This window comes from Apus apus, chromosome 24 (assembly GCF_020740795.1).
Source record: "Apus apus isolate bApuApu2 chromosome 24, bApuApu2.pri.cur, whole genome shotgun sequence".
NCBI classification, from domain to species: Eukaryota; Metazoa; Chordata; class Aves; order Apodiformes; family Apodidae; genus Apus; species Apus apus.
In genome coordinates, this window is record NC_067305.1 from 5760964 (window position 1) to 5777404 (window position 16441).

At 49.2% G+C, this 16441-nt stretch overlaps 1 protein-coding gene across 4 annotated transcripts in view; it reads left to right on the plus strand.

The window, feature by feature from the left end:
* The window catches only part of SBNO2 (strawberry notch homolog 2), a 52977-nt gene that overhangs the window by 10851 nt on the left and 25685 nt on the right, over positions 1-16441 (plus strand). For 2 of the 4 annotated variants that reach the window (XM_051639822.1, XM_051639823.1), the window contains exons 3-4: positions 178-257; positions 5925-6048. In XM_051639822.1, coding sequence (XP_051495782.1) covers positions 178-257; positions 5925-6048 — 204 coding nt within the window. Of the gene's footprint in view, positions 1-177; positions 258-5924; positions 6049-14240; positions 14474-16441 lie in introns of those variants that run through there. The other 2 variants (XM_051639824.1, XM_051639825.1) reach the window with 1 other exon arrangement.

Sequence of the window (16441 nt, forward strand, 5' to 3'; positions counted from 1 at the left end):
TTTCTGCAGGGACCAAAGTTGAGGGGCCAGGAAAAGGGACCAACCCTGTTGTCCTCTGGGGACAGGGACAGGAGCTCTAAGGGCTGGAGCTGGGGTGTAGCACTGGGTTTCCCCAGCTGGGCTCAGGGATCAGGGCTGTTGGGCTGGTCCCATAATGGTTCTGGTTTCTCCTTTCAGAATTCCGTGCTGGCCGCCGACTCGTGGAGTAGCTGCTACCCTGACTCTTTCCCAACCTCATCTTTCCTCAGTGAAAACCAGTGAGTGCTCTTCTCCCTTCTATAATTCCCCTCTGCTCTTGCACACCCCGTGATTCAACTGTTTCTTTGCTGCTTTTCTTGTTTACTTTATTTCACTGAGTGATGGGGAAATAATTGCATCACACACTGATCTTGTGGCATTTCATAAACTGCTACATCTTGGGAAAAGCAGCAAACAGTTTTTTTTTGAAAAAGAAAACCTTTGATTTCTGGTAAACCTGGAGGCTGCTGCAAGGGATAAACAGCCTTGGTTTGTCCTGGACTTGTTAAATTGATGGAGTTCTTAAAAACACCCTATTAGCACAATCAAATTCATCCTGCAGTCTCTAGCTCTGGTCGTGCAGGCAAGGAGAAGGTGTTGCTGGTACCAGGTGGCAGATCATGGGAGAAGTGAAGATAAAATCTGGTGCTCTGTGGTGACTGGAAGCTGCCTGGTTGCTCCATCCCATGTCTGCGCCCAAAACAGCCCCTGACTGCACTGCCCAGAGTTCATCAGGAGTCCTGACTTCTTCCTCTGGTTGTGACTGATGTTCTGCACTGATAACCTCATCCCACAAGGTGTGAGGTGATGAGAACAGGCTGAGAAACTGGGGCTGACTCCTAAGTAGAGCTGCCCAGTGTGCAGCACAGTTCAGAGCTGGAAAGAGGAGCTGTGATGGGTTTCAGCACCTGTGCATAGCAACAGGGGCCCTGTCTTACAGGAGAACATTGGCCATGTGCTTTCTAGATCCAGTGCAAAAACTTTTACATGCTCCAAATGCTTGAGGGATCTTTGCATAACAATAAAATTGTTCCTCCATCTCCCTCGTGTGATGAACCTCCATCCTGAATCAGAAGGTAGGATAAGACAGGAGATGTTTGGAACAACATAAAAGTGGCCTTGTGCCATCCCTGAGTGACTTGAATTAAAACTTCACTGGGTCTGGGAGATGCTGGTTGCTGGAAGAAGGTTTGAAGGTGGATCAGCTACTGCTTTGTTCTTTGGGTGAGTACAGGGAGTGGCACAGATACACAGGATGTGTTTTTATTTAGGTCAGAGGTGGGAGGAAGGAAAAGGAAAAGAAACAGAACTTGATATCCTGAGCTAATAACTGGGTTCCAGGTGCTTGAGGATTTAGTTTAACCTCCTTCCTTTGTGGAAAAGCAGAGATTCATCCTCCTGTTCCAGCCTGGCTGGCAGCAGTGGGAGGCTGCTCCTCTGCTTGGGGACATGAGGCTGTTCTGTCCCTGCTTTAGTTCTTGCTCCTCACGTGCCCAGTCTGCAGGCTGAGCCAGGCAGCACTGACAGGCTGGCTGGAACAGGGCAGCTCCCACCAGAGCTTGCCCAGAAGCTGTCCTACAGGTGGTGAACAGAGCCTAGCTGGGTCCTCCCTGCATGAGCATTGGAGAGAGTCACCAGAGCAGTTCAGGTCTCTGCTCTCAGCTAGCCTGGCTCTGCTTGGAACAGGGTGTACTTCTGGAGTGTGATTCCTGTAAATTACACTTTGTGAAGCCTCAGGAGAGCTGTAACAGAATTTCTGTTTTGCTGTATTGAACCACAAGATTAGATTGTGTTTATCTATGGGATTTGCTTTTTTTTTTTTCTTTGACCATTTGTTCTGGTTTTGCCCCTCACTTCCTGGTTAGTGCTGCTCATGTCATCCCTGCTGGAAAAGTAACAGCCTTGATCCTGCAAAGACATGTCTGTGTTTAACACAAATGTAAACTTGTTGACTTTGCTATAGTTACACTTGGAAATGAGGCTTATTCTAGCAATTATTTGCTAGAGGATGATTTAGCCAAGGCTGCACCTTCAGCTTCCTGTTTTTTATAGTCTGGTAATTGTAAAAAATAACCTTTCAGGGGAAATCTTCTATATCTGTATTCCACAAAACCCAGTCAAGTCTGTCCTTTTGTATTTGAGAACTGCAAATGTGAATCTTTTTAGGTGGATGTAGGATTAGGATGTTACAGGTAGGAATCCTCAGAGGGGTGAAAACATTGAAAAAAGGGGATTTTGAAGGCAGTTGTAATTGTAGTCCATGTTGTATAACAGAAGAATGCAGATGGCATCAGTTAGTCCAAGTTTCTCTTCAAAATCCTTGCAGAAGAAATCCCATTTCCAAGTGGCTGTGTTTGAACATGGTTTATGCTCATAGCAGCAGCTCTGTCCTGAAGCAGGTTTTTCCTGTTTCTTTTCAGTAGTTAACTTTCATGCTAGAGAATTTATTTAAAAGCTACCAGAGTTTGCTTCTTTGTTTCATATTCTCGTAACCTGAAAAATGTAAACAGTGAGTTGAACCTTGCTGAAAGAATAAATGAGGTTCAGATCCACTGTAGGGAAGAGCTGCAGCTCAGCTCATTTCAAAGGCAATTATCCCTGCAGAGCTGGGCTTCCTTTGCAGCTCATGGCTCAATGGATTCCTGGCTTCAGAGACATCTGGGCCAGTCCAGCTGTGCTGCTGGAAGTGGTGTCACACATCTGCAGAGAAGTATTTCTCAAAACCTGGAGCAAACCTCTAATCCCCAGTTTCCAAACCACACAACCTCCTCTTTTCCTGCTGCTTTCACACCTTTTTCCACTTTGCCACCTACCTATGGAGGAGCATGGCTGGCTAAAATAGTAAAGTAGGCTTTGAAACACATGAATTGGTCGAGGGATGGGGAAGAGGAGTGCCAGGCTGATGCCTCGACAGCCTGGGACCTCGCCAGCCTGTCCCTGCTCTTCCACTGGTGTCAGATGTGGAGTCTGTGTCTCTGAATCAAGGGCTGTAACAGCAGAGTCTGAAGTCTGGCCAAAATACACAGAGGAGGTCTCCAGTGATTGCAGCCTGGCTCCAGAGGGCTTCAAATGCATGGGATGGGTGGATGAGCAGCGGGCAGGAAGCAGGCACAGTGTCACAGCAGCCTGAACAAGGGTTGGCACTGAAAGCTGTGGCTGTAGAGTGTGGAGACCCACCTCCTGGGAGGGATGTGCCTTGCATTGCTCACCTCTGGGATGTGGGTTCCTGTAAAAGCCTGTCCACAGTGAGCTCCTTTAGCTCCTGCTGTTGAAAGTCCTGAGCTTCAGGAAAACTAGAGGAAATGATCAAATTCTTTTAAAAACCCCACAAAATCAAAACCAAAGCAAGCCAACAACAAAAAAAAAAGCCCCACCCAGCAACATTCTGCTGGAGCCTGGGATGTAGCCCTGCCCTGGGACCCACTGGCTGGACTGACATCAAATGGTTTGGGTGAGTCAGATGTCAGCTCAGGTTTGCCTCCTACCAAACTCTTCCACTGCTGCTATGTTTGGAGTGGGTGGCAGCAAAAAAAAGCAATTGTGCTCTTTAAAGCAGTTCTCTGAACCTGGTGTTATCCAGAGATGCTTCCCACCCAGCTCAGGGTGTTGTAGGAACTCGGGGATGAAAGGATTTCTCAGGGCCAGTAACTAAGTCCTGAGCAGGTTTGTGCAGGGCAGTCTTGCTATGAGGCTGTTTTCCCACCTTTGCTCTGGCAGCTCAGCAAGGTTCACAACTTGTTTCTTCTATTTAGCACTTTATTTTTGTTGCAGTTTAACTCGAGCTACTTGTGGCTTTATGCCAGCTCTTCAAGTGAGGCTGAATATCTTTAAAGTTCTTATTGAAGAAAAGGTAAAGCACAGGACCAGAGATTCTGACAGGGCCTTGGCAGATGCTGTGTGCTTGGGGGCTTTCCTAGGAGGGTCTCAAGGCAGGGTGCTGAGGTGGTGCTGCCAGAACAAAGTGCATCTCACACGCACAGGTTTGAAAACCAAGACTAAGGGAAGGGAAATAACATCCCAGAGCTGGTCATTCCACAGCAGTTCAGGCCAGGGAGTTTGGGGCTGTCTTGCTCTCCTTCCCGTTACCTTAACTGACTTGTGTCCAGCCCCAGGAGCTGCTGGGGAAGCAGCAGTGCTCACTTTTCTGCTGAAAATAGTCTTCCCGTGTTTCCTCCCTTTGTGAGTTCATTAGCTCTGGCTGAGCTCTGGCCTCCCTCGTGCAAGAGACCAGAGCAGCTTCACCTTGAAAGCAGTTTAAAAAGCCTTTCCATGTGTGTAAATACATTAATTCCCAGAATGTATGATGCACGGATTTTGGTTTGCCTGGGCAGTGCTGGGGCTGAGGGGCAGTGCTGGGGCTGAGGGGCAGTGCTGGGGCTGAGGGGCAGTGCTGGGGCTGAGGGGCAGTGCTGGGGCTGAGGGGCAGTGCTGGGGCTGAGGGGCAGTGCTGGGGCTGAGGGGCAGTGCTGGGGCTGAGGGGCAGTGCTGCTGCCGGGGCTGGGCCCGGGTTTCAGGGTCTCTGCAGGCAGGGCTGGAGAGAAGGACAAAAGGAGAAGCAGGGGAGGCAGCTGCTCCTTTCTGAGGTTGTTATCTTTAGTGATGAAAAAAGAGCAGGAAAAATGTGTTTAGCAGAGCGAGATAACTGTGTTTGCACATAAACACGTATGCAAATGTTGAGCTGGTGTATTAACGAGCTGCAGCCACACACGGCACTTTAATTGCTTAACAATCCTTTGGCAGTGCAGTCGTTCCCCAGCTCTGCTCCTGGGAAGGATTTCTTTCTACATTCTGTTTGTCCCTCCCCCCGCCAGTGCCTTGTTAAAGTTTATTGCTGTGGGTTCTGTAGCCCTGGCACGATGAAGAACGTTCAACTTTTGCCACAAGGGGAAACCAGCCGGGGTGAAACGTCCCGGGGCTGCAGCGGGAAGCGCTGGGTGGCGATTGCCCAAGGAGCCCTGCCGGGAAGGATTACGAAGCACATTCCTTGCTCCTGCAGGAGAGGGAAAAAGCTTGCGTGTGTAATAGCAAAACCGGAGGAAGGTCCTGTAATCCAGCCCAGAGGCCTGGGAAGGAGGAAGGGAATTCTCTGCTCTTTTGCAATTCCTACCTCCTCCCTGCTCGGGAGGAAGAGCTGGGGGAAGGGAGGCAGGAGGAAGTGCTGGCATGTGCCCACCTGGGAGGCAGCAATCCTGGCATGTGCCCACCTGGGAGGGAGGGATCATTCAGACCACTGGTGAGTTCAGCAGTTACTTGCTTTGTAGCCAGGCATGGCTGCTGACATCCATAATTCATCTCTCTCTGGGCTCAGAGCTCTGTCTAGGGTTGCATGTCCCTAACCCCGCCACTTCTCTCTGTCTCTAAGACCTCTGAGCAGTAAACCCCCTGCCAGGGGTGTGCAGGGAGGTGGTTTCATTCCCACTCTCTGCTCCCTTGTGGGGCTGTTTCCATTTTATGGCCCAAACTAGCATTTTGGTGTGATATTTCCATGAAACTTGATGTTTTTCCTTATGAAGTGTGGTTGTCAGGTTCCATCACACCCATCAAACGTGGCACTGGGACATCCCAGGGGCTTGATTTTGCTTTTTTGTCAGGATTGAAATATGATTTACTCCCACAGGCCATTTTTATCTACTAAATCCTTCCTGGTTTACACAAATTGCTGAGAATTCAAGTCTTAATACAGCTTTCCAGGCTCTTGAACTACTTGGTTTGGAAAGCAGAATACAGCTGGTAGAGGTATGATTTTTCTGAGACATCTCTCCTGGATAGACTCAGCTTTTCTTACTATCAGACCCCTGCATGTGTCATCCCAGGGTTGCAGCTTCACTGCTGAGGATGGAGTCTGAAGCAGCCTGAGAAGTCCTCGATTCTGACAGGAAGTAACTGCTTTTCCCATTTCCTTACAGGCAATATTTTAATTCCCCTCACGATTTTTATATGAATTCCATCAGCAGACCACATTTCTTGGAAGCAAACTATGCATCTGTGGACCCCACTGACTTCTTACCAAAAAATGGTGATTTTCCTCAGGTGAGTACATGGCTGCTGGTGGCTTTGGGGAGCGTGGGACCTGATGGTAGATGGGCTTCATGTTTCAGCATTGCCTTCTTGAGAGGAAGGGGAGAGACAGGCAGCATCTTACATTTGTGTGCCGTTGGGGTAGGTTCTCTGACAACAGCAACTCAGAAACTATCTGTTGGCTTGGCAGGAGCTTATCTGTGGTGAAATTGCTTCTGTCTTTTCAAGTGTTGTTCAGCACAAGCACTGAAGGTGCCCAGGAGAATCCCACATGCAGGGGCAGAGGTCAGTGTAAACCAGCTTGGAAGAGCAGATTTTTGGAGATTCTTTGTGAAAAAGAGATGCTCATCTGTGTCAGCTGGGTGATAAAAGAGCAGGAGGGCTCTGAGACAAACCAGGCATAAATTACCTCAAATGATTTCCAGGAGGAGAAATAATTCTTGTGCCACACTCATCTTTTTGGAGAGGTGGGTGGGAGTGAGGGGGTTGTGGGCAGTTGTGCTTCCACTTGGACTCTTTCTTTCCAGGCCAGCTGTTGAGATTGCACTTCTACAATGTGCTTCAAGTATAGGAACAATAAGTTTCTCCTCTCTGAATCCAGCACAGCCAAGCCAGTTCTTTTACTGGGGTAGTGTTCCGTGTAATAGCAGGAACTGCCCTGTGTTCCCACAGGGAGCAGAGCATTTTTACAGGTGCTTTTCTGTCCTGCTTGGTGTCTCTCTGTCTGCCTTTGCAGTGAGCACTGCTGCTTGGGGCTTTCTGGAGATCCCCACAGATAACTCAGGGCAGTGCTGTGTCACCCTGTGTGCTCTGAAACTGAGAAACACTGAGTAGGACCTTTGCTAGGCCTTTGTTGTCCAATCTGAAACTGATCTGGTGGAGTTGGTGCCTCACAGGGACGGTGTCTGTCCAGAGCTGGCACAGAGCAGCAGATACCAGGTGTCTCGTGTGACATTACTAATGGGAAACAACACTAATGTTGTGCTCTGCTGTCTCTTGAAGAGGCGTTTCACTCTTCAGTCTCCCAGCAGATCAAATGGTTTGTTCTGCTGAAGTGTGGAGCCAGATCAGCCTTGCTGAGGACTTGGCTTTTGACTTTTGAGGTTTCTTCATGGTTTGCCTCTGGTGCTCTCAGGTACTGGAATGCAGTAAGCACCAATGTGGAAATCCATTGATAAAACCCAGGGCTTTCTGAACTGCTTGACATTGCTCATCCAAAGAAAAGCTGATGATTTTTTCACAGGAGTCAGAATGAGAGCCTGGAGCTGGTAGAGCAGCAGGCACTTAACTGGAGACAATGGCACCAGTCTGGAGTCATCTGGGAGTGTCCTGGAGCTCTTCCATCCCTTGCTTCAGCAATATTTTCCACTTTACTGATTTCTTGCCATCCCAGATGCAAAACTGTTAAATATTAACAGTCTGCCTGGAAAGCTGGAGCATGCCATTCAGAAGGTGTGGGAGCAGCTTAGGAGGTTACATCTTTCCAGGTGACTGTAGGAAAGTACCCAGGTTTTCCAGGCAAGGTGGTAGGAGTGGCAAGTCCCCTTAGACTTTGTGCTGTTATGACCATGCCAAAGAGAGGAGTGAAACCCAAGAGAGAAGATGAGGAATTTGCTGCATGGTTTGGTAAGAGATCCTTGATTAAATCTGTGGTCATGGGACAGACAAGGGAGATCAGGTGCTTGTGCTGCCTTCACACCTGGGTACAGACTCTGCTCTTGTCTTTCTGGGATCCCAAAATCCCATCTCTGGTAGCTCAGCAGCACAGGAGAGCTTGTGAACCCCTTGGGTTACAGCCCTGTGTGTATCTCAGCAGCCTGACAGTGCTTGATTTCTGCACACTGCCCTGGTGGGGCAGAGGAAGGAGATGGAAGCATCACCTCTGCTCTGGAGTGAAGTTTTGTGGTTCCTGTGTGATCTGACACCCCCTCCCCAAACCCACCCGCAGCCACCCTGGGCTGCCTGGCCTCGGGGCAATTTGTCTCCTTAATGAGTTTTCCAGGAATACTGAAAATGGATTTCAAGATCTTAAGAGCAAATGACTCATGATTTTGTAGAGGTATTTGTGTAGTAAACACTTTCTGTTGGTAGCGATGATGGGAGATTGTTCGTGTGCCCTCAGGTCTGGGGGACTCTGGGGAGAGGGGGCTGAAGTGTTTCCCTCCAGCACTGGCATTTGCTCCCCCCATCTTCCCTCTATTTTCTTTTGGTGATCCTCAGCTGGACTCCAGAGTGTAAAGCCTTTGCTGGTCTGAGGATGCTGTGAGTGGGAGTTGCCACATTTCTTAATTGCTCTGGGAAGTTCTTTTCAGTTGAATCATTCGCTGCTGCTTGTCTGCGAAGGGCCCTGCCTGCAGTGGCAGCAGCCTCACCAAACACTGGCTGCATCTTGGAGAAGGTGCCTCCTTTGCATGGTCAGAGCAGCCTCGTGTGAACTTGAGCTTCTGTCCTCCACAGTATTGTGTGTTTTCTGGCTTGGTCTCAGGTGATTCATCCTTGCCAGTCGATTGGCATTCTTTGTATAAACAAGTGGCTTAAATTGAGGTTTAGAAAATAGTTCTGTGAGGCCATGTTGGGCTCTGGTAGCATTTCCTGGGAACTTTTGTCTGAAGCCAAAGTCTTGCCCAGACCCTGTGGTGTTGTCTCCTCATGGACTGACTGCCTGAGCAATCACAGCCCTGAAGAGAAGCACATTTTGGGTTCCTCTCTTCCTGCTCAGTCTTCCAGCCTCAGCTGCTGGTGAGTTGGAATCCAGTGCTTGTGTACAGTAAGTCTGCTGCAAAGGCATTTTTATCCTATCAGTGCTATCGCATGTCACTGGTGGTTTGTTGCCACCACAAAACTCTCAATCCAGGAGGTTTTTTTACCTTATGCTTTGGCATCTGCTGTCCCTCAGCAGGGCTGGGGGACCTGGGGACTGTCCCCAGAGCCTCCCCATAAAGCACAGCAGCCTGCTCTAGAAAAGCATACCTGTCACTTCAGTACTTGCTCTCAGCCACCACAGATTTTTCTTTAAACTTCACTCTTCTGTGTGGAGTCACTTCAAGGACAGAACTGCCCGTTTCCTCCTGCCTCGTGTTACCTAAAACGATCCTGCCTGTTTCCGATAGTCAATCCGTGCTTCCCTGTGCTCAACTTCATTTGATTGAGGCTTTCCAAACCAGGACTTTTCTGAACACACAGAAACTACCTCTTCTGACTTCCTTTCCCATAAGTTACCCTGAAAAATAAGCCAGATCTTTCTGGAGGGAGGGGAGCAGTGGGAGGTGTGGACATGGGGGTGCAGGGGACTCTGCAGAAGCTCCTTCCTTGTCTCCTCAGTGAAGCAGCTCTGCCCTTAAGTGCTTTAGCAGGAAACTCGGGCACCTTTTTTAAAATCTGAGCTGTGCTTGGGCTGGAGGAAGGAGGGTAGTGCAGCTTGATTTACCTTGTGGGGGCAGGGAGGAATTGGCTGCTCTTTGGTAATTTGCAGTAATGCTGTAAAGATGCAGTTACAGCCTTGTTTGATCTGCTCCTGGTGTAGGGGGGCTCTTCACTGCACGTGTTAATCATAAACCAGCCCTCTTTTCACTACCAGCCCCTTGCAATCTCCTATTAATCTTCCCTGTTAAAGAGGGGGTTGAAATTAACCTCCTCTTAAAACAAGTATTAATTTTTAAAAGTGCTTCAGTGCACAGAGCTGCGGTGATTTAAGAGAAATCAATGTAACAGTTATTAAATTATATGAAAGACTTGTTCTGACTGAAGTGAAGTTTCCTGGAATAAGAAACATCCTGGAACTTTGTATTGCTGTCCTGGAGTTATGTCTACAGGGGATACAGATACTAAAATCAATCTGAAGACAATTAACTGGCTCTGGTGCCTTTGAAGCGTTTTGTGAACAAGTTGCTTTACATGCTCATGTCTTTGTTTTTGCACTCCAGGGTTGGGGTTTTGGCTGACTTAATTACACTTCAAAAACAGTTTTGGGGAGATGCCTAAGACTTCAGGCCTTGGTTTAGTGAAAGGAAGGTTGTGGTTACAGGGGCTCTTCTCACCAGTTACAGTGAGATGGTGCTGGTGCTGCTGGCAGGATGGTGTGGGGATGTCTGCCTCCCCCTCGGGGGGTGCTGGTCGTGGGGGTGGTGGACGTGGGGTGATGCACTTGGAGGTGACCTCACAGCCCACGGGAGCTGAGCAAGCCCTGCCCTGGGTGCACCAGGGGGCAGTGGCCTCAGCCCAGGCTCCTAGCACGTGTGGGGTTTGTCTGCCTGTGCTGGGAGCTGTGCTGGAGCAGGCACAGCCCTGGGCTGGGTTCCCAGGGAAGGGCCAGGGCAGGCAGGTGTGTGTGGGTGCTGCAGCCCTTCCCTGAGCTGCAGGACTTGGACACCAGCACAGGATTCACTGATCACATGCTTGGTTTGCTCTGACCTCTGAGCCACCCCGAGCTGGTCACCAAAGAGGAATACATCTGGTTGCAGCATCTCCTTTTGGTTGGATGAGCTGTGCTTTAGGAGTAAATCTTCCTCTTCTGTGTATCAAAGGAGCTCTTGATAACTCAGGTGGAGATAACTGTGCTTAAATGGGAGTAATTCTGCTTTTGAGGCATAATCTGTCAGTTTTGCTTGGCTGTGGGCTGCAGTGACCAGCCAAGGTGCCTGGCCCTAGGGAGGGGGTACAAGGGTTCTGGTGTCTTCTCCATTCCAAACTTTTTATTTTTCATCTGTATTGCTACCTTGAAACAGAGGTGTCCACCTCTGGGCAGGAGAAAGGGCAGGGGAGGTGACAGAACTGCCTTCTGAAGGGCTTGGCAAGTAGCATCCTCTGCCTCCTCTTCATCACATGAACAGAAGCGGGAAAAGTCTTGCTCTGAAGCCGAGTGCTCTTGAGAAATGCTGGGAATTTAATAGCAGACAACTGGGAGATGTTTTAAAATAGATGCTTTAATTCAAAGCAGAATTGCTCTGAGTCAGACTGATGGAGTGAGTTTCCCCTCTCCAGTTCTGCTGGGGGTCCTTGCATGTCCTGATCCATAATGCACGGTCAGCACCAGTGGTCCCACCACAAACTGCTTCTGACACCAACACCTTCAGTTTTCTTTCTCTGGCCTCATGTGTTTGTTATCCCATGAGTTCCTTTTTATGGCTCAGGAGTTTTCCTGGTTTCTCCCTGTGTTAGGGAGGAAGACCAGCCTGGCAGTTCCCTTGGGGAGAGGCTGTCTCCTGGTCCTCTCCCCATTCCTCAACAAACATTGATTGCCTTCCAATTTTCCAGTCCTCAAGGGAGCCACGTGCTGGCTGATCCAAACACCACCCTCTCACACACTGAATTTCAGCTCTGGTTATAAACTCCCTACCAGCTTCTTTGTTATCCTTGTTCTCAGTGTCTGTTTTAAAAATAACCCCTCTGTGGTTTCAGCTTGTCAAGGGCTCTGGGTGCAGTCACCACACACCTTGCTGCTTCTCGCTTGTGAAACTGGAGCAGAGCTGCCCTGTGCCTGGCAGGAATGGCTCTTGGCTCTTGGAACAGCCCAAAGCAAAGCCTTGCAGCCAGCTGGGAGAAACCAGCCATGCCATGGGAACCACACAAGGCATGGTCTGCACAGTCCATCCCCTCCCAGCTGCCCCCTTGAGAACGCCCAGCCCCCTTAGGACAAACTGCAGGTGTTGGGTGCTCCCCCATCCTGCAGCTTCTCTGAGACTTTTCCAAGACAACGTTGCTGTCATCTGGTACCATATCCTGGTCCTTGTGCAGGTGTCCCTCCTGAGTGTGGAGCTGCCTGTTTGCAGGGGATGGGTTCCACAGGGATCTCACTGGGTCAGGAAGCTGGGCCTGGAGTGTCCTTGGATGCTTCTGAAAACACTGTCTAAGTATTTCAGGAACTTTAGTCTTGAGTTCTTTGGTTGTGTGAGGGTGATGAGCTGCCAGACCTCCTGGGCAGCAGCGTTGGGCAGGGTTGGTTTGCATCTGCACTTTCCTAGAAGTTCAGCACCTGCTTTCAGGAAGCTATCAGCCTGGTCAGGAAGCTGTCCTGCAGGTCTGCCATGAGGAGGTGTCGGAGCTGCTGTGAAGGTCACCAGCAGAGAAACCAACTGAGTTGCATGTTTCAGGTTTTGCTGGAAGAGAGTAAATCACAGGAGTGTGAACAGTGGAATAAATCTGCTTTCCTGTCCCTGTCTGTCAGCATGAGTGAGCTGAGGGGAGCAGAGGTGTCCCCAAGGACAGGCTGTTACAGTTCCAGGTCGTGGTTTCGCAGGGGGGTTTATCTTCTGTGATTATATTACTGTGGTCTCACAAAATCAATTCAGCAGTCCTGGTTATCTCTAACCATGTCGTACATCTTGCTTCTGTTTGGCACTCCAGTTTTGTTGCCCACATTTTGCCCCATTTCTCCACTAACTGAGAAGGAAGAGGAAATAAACCACCTGCTTTTAACACCTTGGCAGTCTTAGGTGAGAGTTGGTGGTTTAACCAAGGTCACACAGCCAGGCAGTCACCAGCAAGTCACTAATTAAGACATATAAAAAATTTATTTGGTCTCTTCACTTCAAACATATCATTAAAGCACCTATCCCACGCTCCAGGGCACTACCAGCTAATTAAGTACAATCCAATTCAGATAAAAGCAGCTCTGGAAACCCACTGCCTTTTTCCATCCCAAACCAGCTACCCACAGAAACCAAAGGCTTCATTTTCAGCACGGATCCTGCAGAGCCTCTTCTGCAGCAGCACTGGGGGGCTGTGCTGAGGAGAGGGGGAGCCCCGGGGCCCGGGCTGCCCTGTCCTCACCTCCTCTGGCTTGGCACAGCTGCCCTGGCTGCAGTCAGGACCTGGGGAAGGGTGGGTTTCCTTCCCATTTGCTTATTGAAAAAACTCCCCGGGATGGTGTTGGCATGACAGAACGTGGATCCTCGTTGTTAAGGGCAGTGAACATGTGAGTCCCTGTGGAAGTGCTGTGCTGCAGAGCGCTGTGCCCTGCACCCTTGGAAGGGCTGACCTCCTGCGGGGGGTTTTCCAGCCAGGATCCAGTGCCTTCCTTGCAGGGGCTGGTCCTCCCTCCTCACCTGTTGTCATCAAGCAAAACTACACCCGTCTGGTCTGTGTCCCCTGGTTCTCAGCAGGGTTGCAGAGCACCTGATGTTCTGCTCTCACCCCTTGCAGGCCTGCAGGGCCTTTGCTGTCTTCTGCCACTCCAAAGTTTTGTTTCTTTGGAAGTGCCCCCCAACGTGGGGTTTTCCAGCAGTTCTGGGCACCAGGCCCCAGGGGCACTGGCACCAGCAGTGACAGCAGTCACCAGTAGCTCAGGGCCACACTGGGGAGCACAAGACTCGGAGCAGGAGCAGAGTCCAGCCCAGGGCTGAGCCGGAGCCATCGCGCCTGCGGGGCCGGGGGAACCAGCCCACGGCCAGAGTCCAGCTCTGGGGAGCTGGGGAGAACCACAAAGCAAACAGAGAAGGTCTCATGGTTTTTCTGCAGGGTGCTCTGGCAAATTCACTTCTCCTTCAGCCTCAGGCTGTGTGAAGCAGACTTGTCTTAAACTTAAAACAACTGAATCCCTTTCAAATGTCCCTTTTTTTTGTGTGCCTTTTTTCTCTTCCCCACCAGGGATTTTGCTTATTTCAGTTACTGAGACTGTTAAAAGGGAAAGTCTTCGAAGGAGAAGGCAGTGGTCCAGACACTGAGGCAAAAGCAATGATATAGAAAAAAAAAATTAAGAAAATGACTACTCCTTTTTATTTTCTAATGGCAATGTTTGGGGTGGGGCAGACAGCAAAGACAAAAGAGCACATGGCTGTTGTGGGGGGAGAGCCTTGTGAGTACTTGTAATACTCTTTTTCAGTTTGAGTCCTTCATCAGAGCCCCTGAAAGCAGGAGGGCAGGAGCCCCCAGCCCTGGAGCAGGAGGTGCTGGGGACACTGAGGTTTTCTTTGGTTGGAGGGGGAGCAGAGCTGAGGGAACCAGGCTCCTGCCCGGGCCGATCCTGCCCCGCGTCTGGCGGCGCTGCCGTGGAGCACAGCTTTGTTTACAGTGCAGCTGTGGTTGAATTACACCACATACAGTAATTCTCATCGCATTGCCAGTAATTTCACTGACTTACCAAGCAGGCATCATTTCCTGAAAGTCAGCCCTTGTACTTAGAGGAAGTAGGAGCACTCTCCTTCATGACTAAACACTATATGCAAATTTCCACAGGCTCAGGACGGCCACACTCTATGGCTGTCCTTTTTTCCTCCATTTTCACTCCTTTCTTCTGCATGTTAATTTTTTACAACCCTCGCTGAGCTCTCCCCCTGGCTGGTGCTGCTCTCGCGGTCATGAATGAGGACCTTTCTCCATTATACACTGAAAAATCTCACCTTTCTGCTTCATCTGCCTCCTGCTCTGCCGACAGCAAACTGAATGCTGCTTTAAAATGTCCCAAATGCAGTTCTGGCTAAAGTTCCCATCTCTCTACAAGGTAATGCCTAATTTTCCTTTTTTTTCTTCTTTTTTTTTTTTCTCCTCAGAATTCCCAGGTTGGTTTGTTGGGAGCTCCAGCTGCTCCCCAGGCTTGTGTCCCCCCCGTGTTTTTGGCGATGGCAGCAGAGTTTGGGGGTGAGGGAGCAGGGCTGTGATTTGTGTTGTACTCTGTGGTACTTGAGACTCTTCCTCTGGGTTAGAGCTTGGTCTCTAACTGTGAAGCTTGAAGGAAGAGGAGCTGTGTGGAGAAGTGATCGGGGTGTTTATGCAGTTGTAATGGCTTTCAGGAGCTTTATTTTTAAACCAGATGCTGTGTGCAGAAAAGCAAGGGAACCGCTTGCCAGCCAGAGCTCTGAACCCTTCAGACTGCAAGTTTATTGCCCCCCATTTAGAAAGACTTCGGGTTTTGGCAGCTAAAATATTTTCTTTAAGTGATCAACTGCTTATATTTCAGCCGTTAATTCTTGATTCTGTCTTTCTTGAAATATAATTTGCTTAATCTGTGATTTTTGAGACACCAGCTCTTGCCTGTCTGGCTGTGTGACTATTCCTGTGTGTATTTCTGTGTGTATAAATGTTTTTTTTTTTTTTAAAAGTCCCTGAACAGCTCTGTGCAGTGCAGTAATCCTTAGCTGCTCTGCAGAAGGAGTATTTGTTTCCTCTCTATCTGGATTGTGAGCAAATAAACCATTTATATTGATGCCTTCATGGCCAAAAATATTTATAGGATGCATGATCCCTCTGTATTTAGACTTCACCTGTTCTTTCATTATTTTTAACAAAGAACTTGTTTTGACTAAGGAATGGGGCTGTTTCCAGTGGCTGGGAGAAGCAGATTAAGTGTTTGGGTTGCTTTACCCTGATTTTTTTTCTGAGGAGCTGATTCTTGGTGTTTATAACTTTCTCTGTTTTGGGACAATGACAGAAATACTGTGTCCCATGGTGGCACCAACTGGCGATTCATTTGCACTCGCAGTTCAGAAATGCAGCAGATAATTATCATTGATTTATCAAGTCACTCTCTAGAGCATCTTCTGAGCTGAAGACAAGACAATGGTTTGTGATTCTCTCTCTCCTGTTCTAGTGTGTGGATGATATTCAACATCAGTGTAAGAAAGGAACATGCTGTGAGGCCCTGGCCAGCAGCTCTGCCTGGCCTCTGGGTGGACACAATTCTGCATCAGTCAGGCTGCTGTGAGGGGATGAATGGCCCCTTGGCCATTTTGTAGAGGGCTTCTGCAAACTTCATCTCTGACCCCAGCAGGTAGTTCTGAACCCTGGTTTCACAGCAGACTTCAAGCTGTTTCTGTCAGTCCAGGGCTGAGGTCTTCCAGCTTGTGCTTCATGCAGGCGTTCACTGCCCTGGTGCAGAGGAGTGTTGAACAGAGCAAAAAAGAGCCAGGCCTGCCAGCCCCCCAGGGGGAAGCTCTCCTAACAGTGGTGACCTGCAGTGTGCTGTCTGGATTTTGTTTGCAGGCTGTGCTAAACTGGAGGGGGAAAAAAACAACAACAAAAAATATGTGAAAAATCCACCAACACTCCCCCCCAAATATTCCTATTCCAGAAATAAGATTTGCTTAGAGAATAGTTGCAGAATAGCATTTGAAATAAAGATCCTACCTTGTGGGATAACTTCCATCTGTTGCAGAAATTCAGCTTCCACTGAGGCATAAAATAGGTGCCATTGCTGTGAAAGCCTCTTACTTGCAATGAGAAAACTTTAACATTCTTATGGATCATTCTTAACCAGGGACAGAATAATTTGCTTCAAATCCTGATGCCCAAGTGGGGTGACCCCTCTGGAGTGACTTCCCTTAGCAGCTCCTCAAGCTCGTCAGACCACTGAAGAAGCAGGAGCACTTTCCAGCCCTGGGAGCTGTTCTCCAGCCCCTCTGCTCGGCTCACTGCCCCTCTCCAGGCTGCCTGTCCCTGCAGCCACCTCCCTCTTCAAGGTTTCTTGGTCCGT